This window comes from Myodes glareolus, chromosome 18 (genome assembly GCF_982192425.1).
Source record: "Myodes glareolus chromosome 18, mMyoGla1.1, whole genome shotgun sequence".
In the NCBI taxonomy this organism is placed as follows: Eukaryota; Metazoa; Chordata; class Mammalia; order Rodentia; family Cricetidae; genus Myodes; species Myodes glareolus.
Window position 1 is genome coordinate 64,066,446 of NC_142043.1, and position 21,791 is coordinate 64,088,236.

The following is a 21,791-nucleotide window of genomic DNA, read 5'->3' on the forward strand; positions in this document are numbered from 1 at the left end:
CTGAGTTGTAGGTCTAGCAACGAGAGAAGGACAAGGCTCACGGTGGGGAGGGCCCCCCAGCGATGCCACTGCAGAGGAGGAAAAGGGGAGCTGTGGAAGAGGTCAGCAAGCCACACCTCGCTGGATGAGCAACCGACAACAGGGACACACCAGACCGAGCGTGTCTGTCATCCCCTCTGACTCATGGGTAAGTCCCATAGGGCTTGCGTTCGACTCCTCCCATGCCTGAACCCACAGAGGTTACTACAGGGCAAGTGGCCACCTGGCTGAATGTCCATGAAGGCACTGAGGATGCACTCTTGTTGGCTGACTCTGACGGTGAATGTGGCCTGTTGACCATCAGAGGACGTGAGGCGGACATAGCACCTGGGGAGCTGCCCCTCCTGGGTTAAGATTTCTGTGCTGGGCTTCAACTCAAGATGTTGTGATGGTTCATCGAATGCCGGCATGCTAGGGTTTAGAATTGCCATGGTAACAAGTGTGGGGGCACTTCTGTGAGGGATTACCTAGACTGTGTCCATGGAGGTGTGGAGACCCACCCTAAATGTGGGAGGCACTATTCCACGGGCCGGCGTCCTGGACGTCACGGAAAGAAGAAAGGGCAAGAGTACAAGCCCTCATCTCTGCTTCCTGACTGTGGACGCAACTGACCAGCTGCCCCATTCTCCTGCCACCACGGCATCTGCCACGATGGGCTGTCCTCTGGACCTGTGCGCCCACACAGACCCCTTCTTCCTTAAGTTCTTTCTGCCAGGTACTTTGAAAAGTGACACATGCCCAAGGCTTCACACATCTGAACCCCCACATGGCAAACCGCCTTCACCTACAGCATGGGTTTCCAAACCCCACCACAGCATCTCCAAGGCCACGCACAACACACACACAGAGCTCACTGTGTGTCTCTTGGGTCTGCCACGATTTACCTACATTAACAGGTGAGGCCCACTTGGCACATTTTTCTGTAAAATCTGTGTGTCCCTCCCTTGCCATTCCAGCAGGTTCCATGGAATGGGCATGTGGCTGAGCCTGGTGCAGTTTCCTTCTTAACAAAACAGGCTGACATCTGGGAATGTGGGTGTCAGGTAGCAAGCCCTACAATCAGCCCTCAAGAGGGGACAGGGCCTGTTCCCCGGTTGTGCAAACCCAGACATAATCGTTCATAACCACCGAGCTCAGAGGTCCTGGGCAGTGACTTCTCAAATTTCCAAAATTCTGTTTACCACCAAGACCAGATTGCCCCTGCAAATGATCTCACAGGCTTAGCTTCAAGAGGCAGAAAAACAAAACAAAGGGAAGAAAAGAAAGAGGAGAAGATGGAAACCATGAAAAGGCTCCACCTTAGCCCTCTTAAAAAGCAAGGTTCTGCCAGTATTTAAGAGCCTCTCCTCTCAACTCCTCCCTCCCCAAACTGGTCTTCCAGTGGCACCTGATGTACTCTGGATGTCCCAAGTTCCTTTCTGACTTCCAGTTTGTACAAGGTGATTCAGTGGATGGCAGGGACTGCCTGGTCTGTTCCACAGTTACCTCCTACAAACAGTGGGTAGACTGGGAACCAAGAACCAGCCAAAAAAGGCGTGTGCACCCAAACCGCAGCAAGCTGAGAAATGGGGAAAGCGGCCCAGCAATTGGGATAGTCAATCTCAAGCTCCTTCAGCATCGACAGGGTCCCTCACCATACGGCGCTCCAGAGGCCTCCTAGGCTCCATCTTCCCATGAATGGACACAGCTCACCAGCACCACACACCGAAGAATCCTCCCAAGATCTCAAAAACAGTTGGCTCCAAGGCCCTGCCAGACCATGGAATGCTCTTGAACAACTGGGCCTTGGGAGCAACATACACTTTCTCTGAATGGCTGGAGAATAATTCTACCCTGAAAGACGGGCATAAGCTGAGTGTCTTCTAGGGAGGCCCCTTAGAGCACAAACACATGCTAGCAACAAGTAAAGCTGCTGCTGGGTGAGCGCTGTGCAGTTCTTTATCCAGGCCCCAATACTGGAAATCCATGGTACTGGAACTCACTTCTCTGAGCACTACCAGTGGAAATTTCCATATGACTGACTGAGTGTGACAATTCACAACCAAAATATAGACACATGAGGAAAATGCATAAAATTACGTTCGGGTATATACATCCCTAAACTGTCCAAGAAACAGGTGACTGTCATGGTTACGTTTGGCTCCTGTCCCCAAGGTTCCTCATTATGGATATGCACATATTGCCTAAATCCAAAACATATATGCAGCCACAAGTATTTCTGGCCCCCAGCATTTCCAACAAGGGGTACTCAATCTGTACCAACATCATCAAAGTTTAGACTTTGAGACTGTCTAATCTAACCTGTGTATTTCACAAGACAGAAGTCGACTGTGCATCAGCGAAAGGAAACTGGCCAAGGCAGGGCTGCACTGAGAACTTATCTCAGCCTTCCAACTGCAGCCCAAGACTCCCCCTAAACATGCTGTGGCTTCCTTCACAGGCTCCCCCAAGCACCACCACCAAGCCAATGACTTCACTCCCTACCTTTCTTCCTCCACCAGGGTCCCTCAGGAACGGAGTAGGAAAGGTCCTTGAACTCGATGTTCACAGCTGCCCTCCGAGGCAAGGAGGAGAAGCGCTGGGCCTCTGTGAAGTTGTTGTCCACTTTCTTCAGATGCCCGTTTAGCAGATCTGTCTCGACATCGTCCACGTTGCTGGACACAACCTCATCCACAGACACGCACACGGACTTGGGCTCCGTCATTGCTGCAGAGTAGCTGCTGGCATTCTGGAAAGCAAAGCGGATGTGGTAAGATGTGTTATGTGCTCTGCTGGGGAGAAAGAGCATCAAGATACCTGCCGCCGGGCTCAGGGTCATCGATTGTCCATAGGGATATTTTTTAAACTTGAAGAGTACCGTTGTCCCCAGAGGAGAGAGAGGCCACCTGCAGGAATTGTCCCAGCTAACCATCACTCTTGCTTCTAGTAAAAAGGACACCGAAGATAAGATGCTAAACACACCTACAGTCTTCCTTCAGGATCACAAAATCTGACCATAAAACTTTCCAAAGTTTTCCTCTAGGAAGAAGGGAATGAGCTACCACGGAGAGTCACTTCTTTCCGGTCTACTCATAAAAACCTCAGTGAAGACACACAAGGCTCTGAAGAAGGTACAACTGACACCGGCTTATTTAGAGCGAGCTGTTGTCACGTGTTCCCATGTCATCTCCTGACGTGGCTAGGGCAGCATTACTAAAGTACTGGCGTGTGTGGGCTGGGCGCATTCTACTGTCACATTTTCTAGATCCCTTGTAATTTCACTCCACTGTACCTTCCTAATACTATTGGAAGGCTGGAGGCAGAGAAACTGAGGCACGAACTTACAACACAATGAGGTGCTTCCTGTATTACCAAGGCACCCCACAGCTGGCTAGGCAGGACTACAGGCAAGTGCTGCAGCGCTATATTACATGCAGAGCCCAAAACTTTAGCTTTCAAAGCCTTTCACAAGGCATCAAATGCACATAGCGGGTGGGCCAAGACCCAGGAGTATTTATGCAAAGCAAGGGGTTTGCTTTTCTAATGGCTTGGCCGCCCTGGCCTGATCAATATGCTTCAGGAACCTCCAAGTGCAGCAGAGTCCTAAGGGGACAAGTTGTTCTAAAGTGTTTCTAGCTGTCTCCTGAAGCTAGGGGGAATGTCCAAAAGTACGAGCCTTCTGCAGGCTCAGCCAGGTGCTGATAACCAACCTCCATGAGTATCTCCTAATTCTCACTGACACGCCTACTGGGTGAATGAAAACAAAGGTGTGGAGGGAATCCTTGAAATCTAGCTTGGGGCAGCAGGCATGAAGCATGGATGTTCCTTTCAGTACCAATAAAAGCGGATTCATATGTGCCCAAAACCATGCCTGTGCTGAGATTCGCAGAGACCAGTGGAGAGCCCCCCAGACAGCCTCTGTGGACCTTCATCAGGTGCCTTCCCTGACAGGGCTCTTTGTAGAGGTAGGTCACTCTGTCATAGCTCCATGGTCCTGAAGGAATGCACCCATGCAACTCAGAACCTACCAGCTAGCACAGGGACCTTCCTGAGACCCATTTATAACTGCCATGGCAGGTTTGAAACCACAAGGGCTATGGAGAAGCCTGGGAAGCACCAGGTGCCGGCTTCAGGAGCAGAGTGTCCTATTGAACCGCAATAAGGCAATCAGTTGAGGCCAGGTCCCTCCCACCCTACCTTGTCATGAAGTGGAAGTACTGCAAGCTTGGATCTAACCCTGAGAGAGGTGGGTAGCTCTTCTCCATATGGTTCCCTTAGGTTCCAGCTGCTGTGGGTAACCCTCCTTCTCCTTCTCCGCAGGCCCTCATCACAGGTGTCCAACCCCAAGGCAGCCAAGAAAGGATTGTTGCTTCCTTTCCTGTTGAAACCCACAGGAACAAGGGGCCTCACAGCCATCACCCCACCCATAGGTTGTGGCAGATATCAGACAGGCATCAGGCCAGCATCCCAGCCCTCTCCCCGGACTCTAAATGCACACGTCCATTCCCTTGACAGACTGAACACCAGATAAAGCCAGTCAGCTAGCTAGACACAGACATGGACTCAGGCCCTAGCAAGCTCAAGTTCAAGACTGAGTCTAGGGAAGAAAGCAGCCATCACAACAAGATTAAGTAAAGGCCATGGAGGCTTATTAGATGCAGACCAGACCCTGGTGTGGGAGCCCAGAACAAAGTCTGTCTGCAGAAATAGTTCAGGCTGAGATCAGTGAGATGAGATGGGGGCTGGGTTGTGGGGGCTGGGTTGTGTGTACCATGCTCCCTGCAGGGGGCCCCTGTGAACAACGAGCATGGAATATGGAGACATAGACCTATATCCGGAATGTGGGTTGTGGGGTTCAGCGTGGGGGAAGGCAGGAAGCAGGATACTTGGCAGAAATGAAATGAGAGAGACAAACTCTAGAAAGAGATTATGAAGAACAGTGGGGACCTAGAGAGGGACCCCAAACCTGGCTGGCGTGCCAGGCTCAGAAGGCTATAGCAGAGCTAGGGATGGGAGCGCTTAATAGGCAGTGGTAGCGAGGGAGGAAGAAGCCAGAGTCAGCTACTTAGGATGTGAAGTGCTCAAGAGCGAGCGAGACCACGTGCCTGTGCTTGCTAGGCAAGTGGCTGTAAACAGCAGTGGCTAAGATTCAGGGTGTTCAGGCCACTCCAGCCTGCAGCCTGTGCTCTTAGCATTTGCACAGCATGGTGTGGGTTGGGAGGGCAACTCCAGTTTGAAGGGGGGGGGCAGGAAAGCAGCACGGTTACCCAGCTAGCTCAGAACCTCTCAGCCAGAAGGGGTTCGGATCCTTGGAACTTCCAAGCCTGAGCTGGTCTTTTCTCACCCAGCCCTTTGAGCATTGCTCACTCCATACAGCATGGGTGCTGGCCAAACTGTCCTTTAGAGTAAACGGCACAGCAAACAGGAACTCAGGCAGCCTCTCCCTGCCCCATCCCCCCTTCAGCAAGGACAGCGGCCCCACCCTTCCTCCACCGGTGTCCAGTGGCCTCACCCAATTAATAAAATCATGAAAACCAATGTGATGAGGCAGTGGCCTGTCACTCCAAAATAGACCAGCTCTCTGGAAACACATCCTCCGAAGAGAGCAGCTAGCTAGCAATGTAGGTTACAGCGAGCTCTGCCTCAGCCTCCTGAGCTCATTAAAAATAAAACAAACACCTATTCCCTCCTGCGCTCTCCATTGGCTGGTCTGTTCCCCTGCCTTCCCGTCTGGACACTGTGCCCTCTGCTCATGGAATGTGTTTTGCTGATAGAACAGATGGTGAAGGCAGGAAGTCCATTCCTGGGGACTCTGTGCAGAGGGGACTCTGTCGGGACTGTTGCTGGGGGCTGTTCAAGAGAATGCTTCCCTCGGCACGGGGGGGGGGGTAGGGTATGGAGAGTGAGGGCTGTGGGGATGCTAGGCATCTGGAGACACCAGAGTAGTGGGGAGGAGGTCACATACAGACAGCAAGCCTCACCCACTGGAAGACCCTTACACTGGGAGGCATCCAGAGATAGGAACTGCTCTCAGCACACTGGGGCAGGGGTGGCTCTCTTCTGTGTTTCCTTGCTGCCAACTATGATGCTCACCTAGATGGTACCTCAGGACATCCTGGGCACATCAAAAGAGACCATGCTAACCCATGATCACAGCAATTCCCCACAGGAAAAGTATCCAAATGTCACGACCCAAGCTAAGCTTAAAGGGCAGGTTGTACTTGAGTGACCACTCACAATGTCACAACGCTCTAGTGCTACCATCTCTTGGGGACACACGCCCACCTTTTGTGGCCCTGCAACCTCAGGTTCCTAATACTCCTGGAGCTCTGGACACCCTCCAGGGCTCTCTCCAGACTTGTAGCTCGCTCAGCCAGCATGGCAGGACCTCAGGACAGGGGAGACTAAAAGTAGATCTTGAAGTCTTGTTATAACTGAGATAGAACATTAAAAAAAAAATAGCCTGGTCTCTGTTTTGTGCCAATGGCACCCGGTATTCCTATTCATTGCCACCTCTTACTCCCAGCCAGGACCCACCAAGCTGCTCCTGCTTGGTGTCCAGGATTAGGCAAAATTGATGGATCCAGAGTGGTATGACCACAGGCAGATAGATATTTTAAAATTAAAACCAAGGTGCCAGGTTTCCAGGAAGAAGATTCTTTTCAAATATATCAATAGACTTCTTGCGGAATAAAAAAAAATAAGCCCAGCCATTATGATATCTGTAACCTCACAGCAGAGGTCCAGGCTGTATCAAACCATAACGTTATAAATCAGCATAAAAACCTGTATCCTACAGCATTCTGGCTCATTTATCCACGCATTCAAGCCAGTTCTAAATGACGGCATGTCCCGTGAAGAGGGAAGCCATCAAACTTCCTCTATTTGCAACGATCATTAATTAGCTTAACTTTCCGTTGCCAGCATAATCCCCACATTGATAGATAAACGCGCAAGGGGCAATTTTTCAGTGTTACCCAAGAAATCCACTAGATAAAAGCGAGTATCTTGAGGAGGCGCGATTCCTGTTTTCATTGACTCTAACGTGTGTCAGAACCAGGGCACACACCTCAAGGTTGGGAATCAGCTTGGGGGTCTTTCCGCCGGCCTCACCCCACTCCCTGCTAACCACCACTCCAGCGCATCTTTGCTCCACTCTGTCGGTTTACACAAAATCATTACATAATGAGTCGGCGGGCTGGGCTCGAGGAGAATTCTACAGTAACCTGTTTGGAATCATCGGATGCAGTTGTCAGAGCAGAGCATGCGCACAAAGACTGGTGCTTTTTTTTTCCCTCTAGAGCTCAAGGCAAGAGGTAACTGTCGGTCAAATCCTACTGAGCCTTGCTGACTTCAAATACAGGATGCTAAAAATGAAATAAAGGGGAGGGACTGTGTAATGTGGGTTTCCAGCGTATGGGAAGGCGCAGGCAAGCTAGTAACAAAGCTAGGAAGCACAGAAAGGGACGATCCGGGTGGGAATACGGAGGGCTTGCTGTTTGTACTCCGCACAGTCTGAAATCAGCTTAAGAGGATATTTATCCGCAACGTCCGCGTGTTAGGCGGAGCCGGTAGGGCCAAGTGTGAGACTAGACCGGTGGTGGGCTGTGGTTTTATTGTTCGCTTTTTTTTTTCCCGGGTGCACTGAGGGACCGTGAAAGAGGAGACGCTCGCCCACCTCTGGGAACAGCGCTTGTCTAGCAATGAATTCAGTAGCACCCGGTTTTTGCCCTAGGACTGGTACCTGGGGTGGGGGTGGGGGAGTAAATGCCCACACCCTGTCCTCACCCCTGCAGGGATCGCCCTCCTCTGTCTCCCCTGGGACTCTGCCGCCTCCTCTGAGAGTAGCTGTCCCTGGGGAGCGAAGGAGAACAGGGTCTGCTCCGTGGGGCACAGCTCCTCTTTTTGTCCCCCACTATGCCCAGCGCTCCGGAGGGTGGCGCAAGAAGTCCCCGTCGCCCGCCAGTCCCTCAGAACTCCCCAGGGAGACTCGACTCTCCCTTCCCTCGGGCTAGGTCGGCATCCCTTTCCAGTGAGCCCCTCACCCAGAGGCAGACAAGTCAAGGCCATCTGTCCACTTGTGATGCTGCTAGCTGCCCCGCGCCCCACTCCGGGTTCCTCCACCTTCCTGGAGCCCTAAACCAGTGCAGAAGCACCCTGATGCTCCAGGTGGCCGGGGCGGAGACGAGCGGAGCAGGGCACCTCTCCAGGGCGCCCCGGGTCAGCGCCCAGAGGACGCGCTCCTAGGCGGTTGGTGTGAGGAACAGTGTGCGGGGTTTTGTGTTTCTTGTTTCCCTAGAAGATTAAACCCAGCCCCGAGTGCAAAGGATGTGCGACTCACCATGGCGGTGCCGACCGAAAAAGCGGCCATCAGACAGGCCATGCCCCGGGGGCGGCGGCGGCAGTGGTGGTGGTGGTGGCGGCGGGGAGGAGGCTGCGGGCGGCGGGGAAGAGGTTGCAGGAACGAGGCTGCGCTTGCTCCAGCTCCACGGCGGCGCTCGGCGCGGGTTCCGACTGCGCCCTGGCCCCGCCCCGGTTCACGATTGGCCGGCTCGGAAGGGGCGGGACGCCGACAGGTGCGCGTGCTCTTGTTTTGCTCCTGTTGCAGAGAGGCTTGAGGGTACCTTGGACTGGGAGCTCTGCGCTAGGCCTCTACCTGGGTCTTACCACCTGGGCCTGGCAACCCCAATATAGAGACCCCACAACAAGGGCTGGGCCAGCGCAACTCTAGACGAGTTAGTGGGGGTGCCATACAAATCAGGAATCCTTGTTTAGGAAACCTGGCATAGCTTGAGCAAAGGAGTGGGGAAGCCTTTGCCATGCATCTGTCTTCAGGTGGATGCCCCAGGGAACAAAAGAAAGGGAGAAAACTGTTGCAGGGCCCAGCCCACAGCTCCAGGGTCGGGTGACCCCTATCAAGCAGCATGGGTATCATATAGATAGCACCTAGGCCTCCATCAGCACCACTCCATCTCCAAATAAGCCACAGGGGTCTTTCCTGTGTCTTACATAGCCACGTTCTTGTACCCAGAATCTACTTAAGCCCCCTATTATTTCTAAGTGGGCAGTTTCCCGATGCCCATGGTGGCATCCCAATTGCTGAAGCAATTTTCTGTCACCCCCAGCAGAGTAGAGCCACCTGCTCCAACATTTAGGTGTGCCAGGACACTTCCTGCTCTATTAGAAGGGGGCAGGCAAATGGGTATCAGGCTATCAGATCCTTGACCTTGGCCAAGGTATTCCCTAGAATCACAGAAAGAAAAGAGCCAGCTGAGTTTGGGGAAAGAGTGGGCTTCCATTCCCCAGGGGCTGATGTCCTTATCTGGTACCAAGAAGGCTGACAAAGCCAGGGCTTTCTGGAAAAGTTATGAATACAAACCACCCAGGGAATGAGAAAGGTTTCTGGGGCCTGGGACTGCTGTCTGCCCTGGTGCCTACCCCTGCTCCAGAGGCAGCACAGACAGACAAGAGGGGACTCAGCCCAAAGGCTATGACATCATCACACCTATTTTCACAGATTATTTTCTCTGTCCAGTATCCACTCTCCCTCTTTCCAGAAGTCTGCCCAGAATTATCTTCTGGAAATTTTTTTCCTCAGGCCCGCGGCTCAATTCTGAACCCGCATTCCTATGCCCTTTGATTCATGTATAATTGATGAACCTTCAATACAAACATAGGCCAGTTAGTTTTAATCACCAAAGAGAATAGTCAGGAGCTGGAGACGGGAGGCAGTGCTTTCTGGGCTGCCGAGAATGAGTAGGAATCAGCATGGAGTGTGAGGAAGAAGTCAGAGAGGGTAGACATTCATGCATGAGGTCCTCACTGGTGTGGCTTGAGCTCCTGAGCAAGTTCCAACTCATATGTGCATCCATGAGGCAGTGATCCTCCTGACCATGACGGAACAATGTGATCAGTGCTTTCTACCTACAAACAAGTTACCTCTTTCCACTCATGACATCCCACTCATGCCCAAACATGGAAGAAGTGAGCGGTAGAGTTAGGCAGACTTGTCATGTAAGTGACAGAAAGCCAGCTTCAAATGGCAGAGTGCATTGCTTTCTATAGTGGAGAGGTTCAGAGATGCTAGTTTCAGGCTTGATAGGGGTCAAGGATGAACACGCACACTCACACACATACCCACACCCCTCACTTTCTCCATAGATCCACCTTCATGTGGTGGCTCCTCTCAGGGAATGTCGCCTTCCTCCAGCTCCCCCATCCTACCGGCTGCACCCAGTCATTATGCCCAATGGTGTCTAGTCTTGATGGGCCCTCCAATGTGTCACAAGAAAGGACAAATCAAGTAGCTGAGTCCCGAGGCACCACAGAAGACCCAGCAACCTGTGGGCTCTTCTGTTCCACTTGGAGGCTTTCTGACCACAGGGGTGGGTACCAGGCCAGCAAATGTGAACAGGTACAGGATAGCACTATCCAGTCCAGACACAACCCCAATGGGGATCTCAACCAAGACATGACCATAGACAGGCCTGGTTAGCCTTGAGGACTTCTGCTAGGAAGTCACTTCCTGTTACAGTAAGAAGGCTATTCGTTATTAAATATAGTCATCCTTAGTGTCTTTTGGAGATTGGTTCCCAGATCCCTATCCAATGTCAAAAATCTGTGGAAGCTCATATCCCTCATATGCAAGGATGCAGGATTGCTTATACCCACCCATTCCCTCCTGTGTGCTCCGAACCATCTCTGACTCACTTCTAACATGATGTAATCACATCTATTAAGATGCAAGTGTCATTTTAATGCTGGCAGTACTTGGAGGAATCCTTCTTAAACCGTGGGTCCCTACTCCATCTGGGGATGTTTGACTGAATGTGTGGATCATGGAGAAGTTGGCCAAAGTTTACTTAAAACCAAAAATCTAGTAAACCCAAGGTGTGTCTGTTAACACTCACCTGTGTTGCATCTCAGATGTCACTGCAGCTCTGACCTTTCACATCCAACATGAACACTTTGCACTCCCCAGGCCGTCATACTACCCAACACTGTCTGAAACATACTACTTCAGATTTCAGGGTACTGTATGTTTAACTTTTACTGTGTATACAAAGCGGTGGGCCCTCACGGAAACATAATGGTTTAATTACGGGGAAAAATCATCTCAATATTCTCCCACCATCGTTCTTTCGCAGGTTGTTTTGTCAGCTTGACACAAATCTAGAATGATTTGGGAAGAGGGTCTCTGTGAGGGATTGTCTAGATCAGGCTGGCCTGTAGGTATGCCTCTTGGGGATTGTCTTGATTGCACTGACTGATATGGGGAAAACCTGGCCCACTGTGGGCAGTGCCATTCCCTAGGTTTGAGTCCTGAACTGACAGGGAGAGAGCGAGCCAGCCAAGCCCTAAATGGCTTCATGCATTCTGCATTCACTTCTCTCTGCGCTTGACCGTGGAAATGGTGGGGCTAGCTGATCCAAGTCCCTGCTGCCTTGGCTTTTGTGCTATGAAAAACCTGTAACCTGGAATTACGGGCTGAAATAGACCCCTTTCCCTTTGAGTTGGGTCTTGTTTTTATAACAGTGGGAACCGAAATCTGGGCCTCAGGACTATTGGACAAAGTTCTACCATTGAGCTACACCTCAGCCTTCCTCAAGGTGGTTTTGGTCAGGGGCATTTTTGTCACAGTCACAGGGAAGAGACTAGGACGACATTTATGTATCAGATCTGTGTACCTTGAGATTGGATTAAGTTAGAAGCACACTTTTCTCATTTGCACCCAAATTTGCTTTCCTCTTTAATAGACAGTAAGATGATATATGTAATGAATTGTTTTAAAATAAAGTTGTCGTTTGTTATCCATAACTGTTTGATTTATATACCTATTTTGTAAAATTATATACCCACAGTCATGTAAAAATGTCTCAGTCAAGGAGGCAGGGGTGAGAGGAAAAAGTTCCAGAAGCTTATTTTAAAGACTAGCTGCCTGCTCTCAGTCACAAGGCTGTGTGGTCGGTTGGCTCCTGTCTGGCACCACAAGCCCCAGTGAGGCAACCAAGCTATGAACCATCTGTCCAGGCCTCTGTGTCCACATGCCCAGTTCTCCAGCAAGGCTTGGCAGGACATGCCTCCTGCCCCTCCTTCTCTGGATGTGTGCCAGTTTCTCAGCATCCTTTGCAAAATGCTGGGTCTACCATGGAATGCTGGTCTGATCAAGATGAGCAGAGTGGCCAGGATAGCCCATTCTCAAGTCTATGTGTTTTATTATGCTAGCATCGCCCAATCTGGGTCGATGTTGTGGGCAGCTGCAGCAGCCAGGTGGCCTTGAGTGACATCCAGCCCTTCAGGGCCAGTTCTCTTGCCTGTCCCCAACCAACCAAGGAGAGCGCAGATGAGTTATCTCCCATGACTATAGATAATCTTCTTTGCAGTTGGGTGATGTTTCAACACTGACCGGGAGTTAACTTTGCGGGAGTGTGTGGGGGGGGGGGGGCAGGCCACTGGATGGATGGGAGAGAATTCCCATGGTCCAATTTCCTCTATTGGCTCTAGATCTATCAATCAATCGTTCACTTTTCTCTGTTGGCTGTAGAGCTGTGTCAGTATGAGCAACTCTTCCTGACTAAGATTCTGACTTGGGCTCTACAGATCCAGATGTGCTGGGAGACCAGAGTTGTTCTCAGCACTGGGGACACAGGTGAACCACACAGAATCCCATCTTCAAGGGACAGTAAGGTTTTGAAAGCCAAGAAAATAGCTCTGATTCCTTCCAGGAACCAAACATTCAGGTGAGCATCTCAGCTTACAGTGGGAACTATTGCGCGCGCTCTCACGTGTGTGTGTGTGTGTGTGTGTGTGTGTGTGTGTGTGTGTGTGTGTTTCAGCTAGAGGCAAGTTGAGGGTGTGGCTCTCTCATCTCTGGCATCCTCAACCTTTCAGGTCCACCCTCCAGGCGCTCATCCTGGGGACTTGATCTCTGGGGCTGTCTCCTGCAAGCTACCTCACCTATGTAGTATTCTTGCAATCTGTGACTGCATAGCATCCTTTGAGTCAGCTGTGCCAGTCATCCTTCCTGGATGTGAGCCTCAAGATGCAGGCATGTTTATCCATAGCCATGTTCCCACCATAAGACAGTGCCAGCCTGGGGAGCAACTCTGCCTGGGCTAGAGTGTATGAATCAAGCTTGTACCCAGAGACTAGCCTGGTCCCCAGAAGGAGGCGTCAAGCCAGACACAGTGGCCCTCTTACTTGCCCTAAGGGCAATGTGGAGCTGAGAACAAGTGAAACAGTGGTCCCATATCTCCAGGGGACTCTCTGCGGAGGCTCCTTGATACCCGAAAGTATATACCCTCTCTAGCTGGTTTTTCCTATCCATCACCTAGAGCAAAGTTTAATTTATGAATTAGGCTCAGTGAGAAGTAAACAACAGCAACTGACAGTGAAGCAGAACAGTTATGATGACGCACGGCCAGGAAAGATAGACCTGTGGCCACTCCTTCCTGTAAGGGTTAATGTAACCAGAATACCACAGCTCCCACAGCTTGCCAGCACAATGTCAGTGAGCAGAGACAGGGGCTGAATCTTTAAGTTGTGTTTTTGTGAGAGAGCTGGTGATCTGAGAAAGCAGTGGGTTGACACCCCAAAAAACTGCCTCGTTCGGGTCTCCAGCCTGCAGTTTTAAAGGTAGGGAACAAAGGTAGTTGGTCACGCTGGAACTCCAACTCCCCACTCTGGTCCTGTAGTCAGTTGTCAATCATTTCTGAGACATACGCTGTCTGTGTGTGCGCGCGCGCACACACACACACACACACACACACCTGCCCCATACTCTTTCATCGCTCCCTGCACGTCTGACCTCAGGCACTCTGTGCAACGCTGCGATTAGTTAGCCTCTGCCGACGTCAACCCTGGGTCCTCCAGACTGGAGCATTAGCTCAGAGCAAGCCAGTCACCACTGGCGTGCATGCTCTGAGTGACTAATAACATTTATGTGTGGATATGGAATGGGATATGAAAGTATTTCTACCATCTTCCTTATCTATCATCGTTAAGACAAATGATAAGTGTTTTCAGAGCACAGGCAATGGTGGGTAACGGAAACTTCACAGTAATGAACGTCACATCTGTCTGCTTCGCCATGCTTAAACACACGTCTTCTTCTTTCTTTGGAAGTTTCAATCTTCCATACAACGTGTCTTGATCCTATCTACCCCAATCCTTCCTCCCAGCTTTTACCACTCTTATTCAATAGTGCTAGGAATAATAGCCAGCGTGACAAAGCAAGAAGAAGAAATAAAGGGCATATAAATTGTAGCTATACTTTCAAATAAAGTGCATGTCTGCATAGGGAATGCGCAACACACAAGGGTTGTGAGTTTCAAGCCAAGCATTAAAGGAAAAAGAAATCTATCTTTCTATGCTAGAGACGGACAATGGAAATGTTGCACCATTTACAGTTGCTCAGACAAAACTACAATGCGTGGGGTAAAACCTTATAAAACAGACCTGGGCTCCAGCAACAGTAACTTCGAATTCGGCTTGAAAGTCAGACAATAAATAATTTAACAAAACAGGAGAAAAAATATAGGTTCCAGGGTCAGACAAATAGTTCTTACAATTCACAAAGAGAATGATCTGTGCGATGAACTGAGTAACTGGGCTCATCGAGATGAAAACTGTTGACTCTGAGAAGGGCACAGTCAAAAAAAGTCGAGAAGATGAGTCCAAGAGCAGCAGAAGTGTCTATGAATCTCACAGCCAGTGAAGGGCTGGGGCTGAGAATAAAGTCTCCTCAAAGATTGGCAGTAAATAGTCACATCCTGCAAAATGGGCACAATGCAGCAGCCAACATCTTATGGAAGGAAGCCAGATGCTGAGGAGGCCAGAAGTCCAACCTCACTAACCACTCCAGGAAGGCAACATTAAAACACAATGAAACGACAGTTCACACCTACCCAAATGCTGAAATAAAAAACACTGGGAATCCAAGGGCAACAGCCACAGGTGCAAGGATGGGAAAACCCCATCGCCCGAGCATTGCTGGACCTGTGAACAGTGCAGCCACTCTGGAAAAGTCTGGCTGTCTTTTTAAAAGCTCGTATAATTACCATCCAACCCAGCTCTACATCCCAGAGACGTGGAAAGCCCTCTCCCCACAAAGCCCTGGACGCCTATACTTAAAGCAGGTTCACTTGTGATAACCAGAAATTGGCAACAGCCCACCTGTTGCTCATACTCGAGAGTTAGGCTTTGGTTCACCTAGGGGCAAAGAATACTATGTAGCAAGAGCTCTGGAAACAAGAGACAAGAGTGAATGAATCTCTGGGGAATTCACTGGGAAAAAGGGACTCCCAGGAGTATATGCCGTAACGTTCTTGAAATGAAGATGGTACACGGATGGGACATGTGAGGGACTGGGCCTGAGAAGGAAATGAAGATGGAGGGGGAGAAGGTGTGATATAAAAGGGTGACAGAAGGAACCCCTTCAGGGCTATGTGTCCTGTCTCTAGGCTGTTGTCAACAACAATATCCTGATTGTGACATTAAACTGGGCAAGAAGTTACCATTGACGAAACTTGGGCAAAGGCTATATGGCTTGTTTTACTGCTCATTCTTAAACCTTCAGTATGAACCAGGTGTCTATGAATCTCTCAGCCAGTGAAGGGTTGGGGTAGAGAATAAAATATCCTTAAATATCATCTCAAAAATAAAAATTAAATACCCAAAAAGTCACAGAACATTGAAGGGAGTCACACCCAGCCTGGGGAGGTTAGACATCACATGGCATTTGGTGTCGGGACAGGATGAGGGAGCTGCTGGAAGGCAGAGAAGAAAGGTACCAGTCTAGCCAGGACTAGACTAGGGGTGGGCTCTGGGTCAGCACTGAAAGCCACACTTCCCATAGTCACAGGGGCCACACTCACTGGACTCTTCCTTAACTGACTAGGGCTCGATGGGAAGGCTGGATGCAATGACTGTCCCTGAAGATTTCTCTGGAAGGTCACTGGACCTGTTTCTGGGACCTTCAAGGGAAGGAACAATCCAAAAGGCCACACCGGCACCACTGCTTTGCCAGATCCCTACAGATACCAACACCGTTGTGGCAGGGATCCCTAGGTGTCTCACTTGGTTAGACCAGTCCATACCACACCAAGTACAAGGTCCTGGTACCACAGACCAGTCCCCTTCCTTCCGTTTGTTCTCACTGGGCCAGAGAAGTCTGTCCATGCTTTCCACCTGGGCGCCTCTTACTCCATTTGTTGACTGACTTATAGAAGTCATGAATCTTTGCATTGCAGTTAAAATTCCCACGATTCTTTGCGGCCTACACTGGGACCCACGACTTACACTTTCCACATCTAGTTAGTTGTGAGGGGAACATTTAACTGTTTCTTTTTCCTAGGAATCATCTTGCCTTAGACTCAGCGGCTTCTCACTACACTGCACCGTGGCAAGCAAACCACCGCTGCTCTCCCGTTCCAGGACCCTGCAAGTCACCAAGGAAAGGAGACCCTCCCTGTTAGGTGAGACAGGATTTCACTTTTCTCTGTTGCAGACACGCAAGGCAAACCCCAAGCCACCCACGAGGGTTCCACTTCTGCTTTTCTGCTTCGTGGAGAACAGTTTTCAAATGAGCCTGGTGCGGTCACGTGTGTGCGGGAATTGCCTAACGGGACTAACTCTGAACAGGCAGGAAGGGCCGAGGTTACTCCAGGGCAGTTCTGAGGCAAGCAAAACCTAGTTCACATCTCCAGAGCCACTGGCTGAAATCCACCCGTGTCCTATTGTCACGTTCTCACTCAGACAGTGCACTGTGAACATGGCAGGCAGCTTTCATACACGCTGTAAGCCCACAGTTCTCAACCTGTGGGTCACAACCCCTTTGGGAGTCGAACGACCCCTTCACAGGGGTCCCATATCAGATCTCCTGCATATCAGGTATTTACATTATGATTCCTAACAGCAGCAGAATTACAGTTATGAAGAAGCAGCAAAAATAATTTTATGACTGGGGGGGTCTATCTTTTGCATGTCTTGCGTTCTGCTGTGTAAGTTGGTCAAGGAGGCTGTCTGAACCACCTTTGTCCAAACATCTAGTTGTACTTCCAGAATGTGCACCCAGTGTTTTTCCAAACTCAGTTCTCTCTGAAACACCTTTGCACCCGTCGTACCTAGTCTTTCCAGTTAAGAATGTCGCCGCTATTTCTAAGTCTTTGGCGGCTCACTCCATTCTCCGCATCATCCTTGACTTTTGGACTCTGCGCACACAGGCCCTGTCTGCTGACAAAGGGATGGGACCTGTCACCCATTGCTGAGTGGCCTCTCACCCATTGCGTGGTGCTGTTTGTGAAGGTCTCGTCTCTCTCTTTGGGCATTATTTCTCAGAGCTGTTGCCAAAGACCAGGAACCCAGATGGTAGGTGTGACATCTTCCGCTGCACTGAGGTCAGTGACTGCGGCTCAGAGTCAGGGGATCTATCCTCTCCCACAGCCAACTGGGGAGCCCATGTAGGGCAATGCTGGGAGTGTGCCAAAAAGTCGCTTCTGCCACTTCCCTTGAATTGACCTGTCCACAAGGAAGATCACCAGCCCACCCAATTACATAATAAGAGTAAAGTGCTCTTTATTTTTGAAATTGATCTGATTGAGCTTGGTGGCTTTTGTGGGTTTTTTCTTGTTTTCTTTTGGTTTGGTTGTTTGTTTTTGTTTTGTTTCATTTTCTTGAGACAGGATCTCACTAAGTAGCCCAGGTTGGCCCAGAACTCTCAGTGTAGATCAGGCTGGCTTCTAATCAGTGACAAATTAATCATCAGAGCTATGGCGTGTGCTCCAAACTCCATTCTCTTAAAAGTAAAGGTAGCATCGCGTACAGCATCGTGTGTCTATGATAAGGTAAGCGACATCCACGTTAGCCAAGACTCTGAGGCAGCCAGCCCGGGGGGCCTGGAGGCTTTCGTCTGCTACTGAAGCAGTGCCTGGAGGAACTCCTTTAGGGATTGTGGTTACTGCAGACAGTCTCACGTACGCATGCTCAGTGTGCCGCAGAGACTGTGTGAGCAGCTCCTGACCCTAGGAAAGAGCCCAGAGACCTCCATCTCCACGCTGCCCAGCTCTGAGCCTGATGCCGGACAAACGCTTTCCACCTCCTTAGACTGTTCTTGAGCTCAAGCTGAGGGAGATGAGAGGCGCGGCTCACTCTGCTCACAGCTGTGCCTGGGAAGGAAGTCGATGAGAAGATGACGGCCAGTCTAGGACGTAGCTCTGAAGCAGAGTCAGCAAACGCGATGAGGAGGGGCTCTGAGGTGGGTGTGGTGATGCTCCCCATCCTGGAAGCCTTTCCGGGCTAATGTCACCGCTAGGATAAACTCGTCCTCTATGGTTTGAATCCATCCCCCAGAGTCCAAGTGTTAAACTATGACAGGTGGGGCCTGTAGGAGGTGACAAAGCCATGTGAGCGCTGCCCTCCTAGGTCAATGACCTTACTGTGAAAAGGTTTGACCCCCCCTTCCCTCCTTTCCATGCCACTCGAGACCCACGTGCTTCCCTAATGCTGCTCTTCGATTCTAGACTCCTGCCTCTAGAACCGTGAACTAATGCAGTTGTGTATTTAAAGTGTGTCTAGTCTAAGGTATTCCATGACAGCAACACAAACAGACCCAGACACTGAACTGCCCTGGCCTTGCCCCTGGCTGCCCACCAGCACCTCACCATCCCCATACCGTCCCCGTGCAGCTTCCGTGTGGCCACACATGCCTCCTTCATCTGTCCCTCAGAGACCAAGCAGCCAGGCCACTGCCCTCCAGTCACCTGCTCTGGAACTGGGCAGACCTTCTATCCCAGACACATACACATGCGAAGACACAAACGATAAAATGTGACCGGGCACTGAGTAGAGATTTGCTTTTCTAATTCCTCCCTAAATAAGACGTGAAGAAAGACCTTGACCCGGCATTTGCATGTTCGGTGTGGTAAGGAGCCAAGAGATGACTTGCAGTCTACAGAGGATATGTGTGGGCTCTGTGCAAATGCCACACACTCGAGAGAGGGGACATAACATCTGTGTCCTGAGGGTGCCTTGATCCTACCCCTACAGAGGCCGAGGGATGACCATGTATAAGAAAACACTGCTAGTGTGGTGTAGTGGGCCATTCTGTTTTCACAGAGCAGGGCTGTCGGCTCCTCTGTCCTCATCAAACGCCACTAAAATCCACCCTGTCATAAGGCATAGGCTTCCAAAGGTTTTTGTCTTTGGGAATTGTGGAAACTTAAACTTCAAGCTGAACTTTAGAATCTTTACAGAACATGCTGGAACACTGGAGGAAGAGCCCTGAGTTGCTGCCATGAGAGCTTGGTGGCCCTCGACCTCCCATCACCCAAGCTCCAGGACCCCTCTGTTCTGCAGTCCATGCAGGCGTCCCGGTCAGCTCCTTGGTCCATGGGCGATGCTTTCCGTCTGTGCCAGAGTGCCAGCCATCCTTACACGGGCTTGCGAGCGCTGCCGTGGGCGTTTTGTTTAGAATGCAGCACACACTTTCCCATCGGGTGGGGGTTAGGTTCCCAGGCCGGCCCATAAAAGCCCTGTTTTGTTCCGTTTGCGGACTGTCACTGTGACTCTCTGTGGTACTGAGCTGTGGAAGTCAGGGTGGAGAGCGGCGCAGCGCTGCGTCTGTGGGAAAAGATGCCAAATCCAAGCTCCTGGAGGAGAGGCCCAGGCTCTGCTGCACCCCGGCACAGGACTCTGGCTGCTGGGCCCCAATCGTCCAGGATCCACTTGCTTCAGGAGGTGCTTGGTGTGTGGCCAGTGCAGCACAACACCCAGACAATATCCCAGGCATGAAGGCAGTTCTGGGGTCAGGAAGGGTGACATGGGAAAGGACAGGTGAAGAGAGCCAGGTCTCGGGTCAGGCACCCATAGCAGGAGAACGTCAGTTAGTCCTGCAATTTCTCAAAGTATAGACATGGGTGCTGTGCAGGTTTTTAAGCCCCTCCACTGTAGAAATGGCAAAGAGAACCCAGACAGGGATGCTAGCCAGCACAAAAAACCAACCTGGGGGAGAAGGAGGCAAAGAGGGCTCATCTTGCATGCCTAGACTCATCGATTAGTAGGGCTGTTATTGGACCCAAATCCATACTCAGCAGGACCCAACACCCTGATCAATTAGTGATGTCTGCCATGGGAGAGGGCAGGGCAGTGTGCTGGGTATTTGCCAGGCCTGTTGAGTCTCACTGGGGAAGGCAGGATCTCTTATGGTCTTAGGACAGCACCTCTCTCCTGTTTGGGAAGATGTCCTCTTACACAAAAGCAGACGTGTGTGTCCCTTTCAAAGCCCATGTATCAAATGATATCTATGCAGCGTTGGAGAGGGGTAGGGAATCATAAAGTAGCTATGACTGGAGAGACGGTTCAGTGGTTAAGAGCTCTGGTTGCTCTTCCAGAGGACCCAGCTTTGATACCAGCACCCGTATGGTGGCTCACAACTGTCTGTAATTTCAGTTCTCGGGGAGCCAATGCCCTTCTCTAGCCTCACATCACGCTCTTACATACATGTAGGCAGAACACCCATACACACAAGACAGAAAAACTTAAGAATTAGTTATGCCCCGAGAAAAAAGTTATACACTTGCTTCCTATGCACATACTCAGGTGCTGCCCTGGTGGCTGAAGTTATGGGTGGGAAATTAAGTTTCCGGGTTCAAGCATCTGATAATCCCTGCCACAGAGCACATGTGGAGACACTATGAATCCCGCTTGACTTTCCACCATAACGTTTTCTCTTTGCACCTCATGCTCCTACGAGATTAATATATCCCAGAGACACTGTCACCAAAATGCTACAGTTCTACATTTATATGTGTTTGTTTGTTTATAAGAGTCTCATATGTCCCACGAGAGTTTGAGACTAACCCCAAACCTGGTATGTAGCTGAGGATAACACTAAACTCCTGATTCTCCTGCTTCTACATCCTGAGTGCTGGCACTCAGGCCAGCACCACCACACCCAGTTATGGGAGGTGCTGATGATAGAGCTAAGTCTCATGCACACAAGGCAAGCACTGTGTGAACTCAGGCACATTCCCAGTCCGTAATTCTAATGTCATTTAAAAGTGCTCCTCACTTGTACCTGCTCCCTAAAACACTGCATGTCGGTGTTTTGGGGGAACTTCCCTGCAAGTAGCCTTTGGGAGATACTTCAAATTCCCAGAGATAGTGTGAGTCCGATTTCAACACACAGGATATCTCACTGTGGATGGGTCCAAGCCTCCTCTTCTCAGCACTGACAGGGGATGCAATCTAGAAGCAGCCACAAGCCTGCGATCAGCTCTCTGAAGACCTGCGGGCTCAGCATGCAGAACTCAGCTAGAAAGGGGGGCTTCTGACTTTGCCAGTGTCGGCTTACCACTGAAACCAACTTTCATGCCCTTATATCTAAAAAATAACCTTTAAGTCAGTTTCCCGAGCTTAACACATGTAAGGAAATGTCATTCGGGTCATGATTCTGAAAGGAGGGACAGGTGAATCGGTGCATTGATAGAAGAGAGATGGAAGAGGAGAATGTCTGGGCCTAGCCCTTCTTACTACTCTTGTCTGACTCCCCTTTCAGTTCTCAGCAGCAACCACAGCCCCGGATGTGCTGGGGAAGGCTTCAGGCTTACTCAGCATCATCAGAGAGCCCCTTTCTAACCTCCAGCTGCCGGTTGGCACAATGGAGATCATGTGATCCAAAGCTGAGAACACTGGTTTCTCATTTGGCCTTGTCACTTGGGCTCCTAGCAGCCCCTCTCTTCCTATGAAGGAAAACCCATCACCCTCTGGGGCTTTTC

At 50.5% G+C, this 21,791-nt stretch overlaps 1 protein-coding gene across 3 annotated transcripts in view; it reads right to left on the bottom strand.

The window, feature by feature from the left end:
• The window catches only part of Abcg1 (ATP binding cassette subfamily G member 1), a 56,279-nt gene extending 47,764 nt beyond the window's left edge, over positions 1-8,515 (bottom strand). For 2 of the 3 annotated variants that reach the window (XM_087898349.1, XM_087898348.1), the window contains exons 1-2: positions 8,360-8,515; positions 2,524-2,767 (exon numbers count right to left, since the gene is read on the bottom strand). In XM_087898349.1, coding sequence (XP_087754475.1) covers positions 2,524-2,767; positions 8,360-8,401 — 286 coding nt within the window. In that variant the 5' untranslated portion in view covers positions 8,402-8,515. Of the gene's footprint in view, positions 1-2,523; positions 2,768-3,000; positions 3,145-8,359 lie in introns of those variants that run through there. The other variant, XM_087898350.1, reaches the window with a different exon arrangement.
• Positions 8,516-21,791: the final 13,276 nt, after the last annotated feature.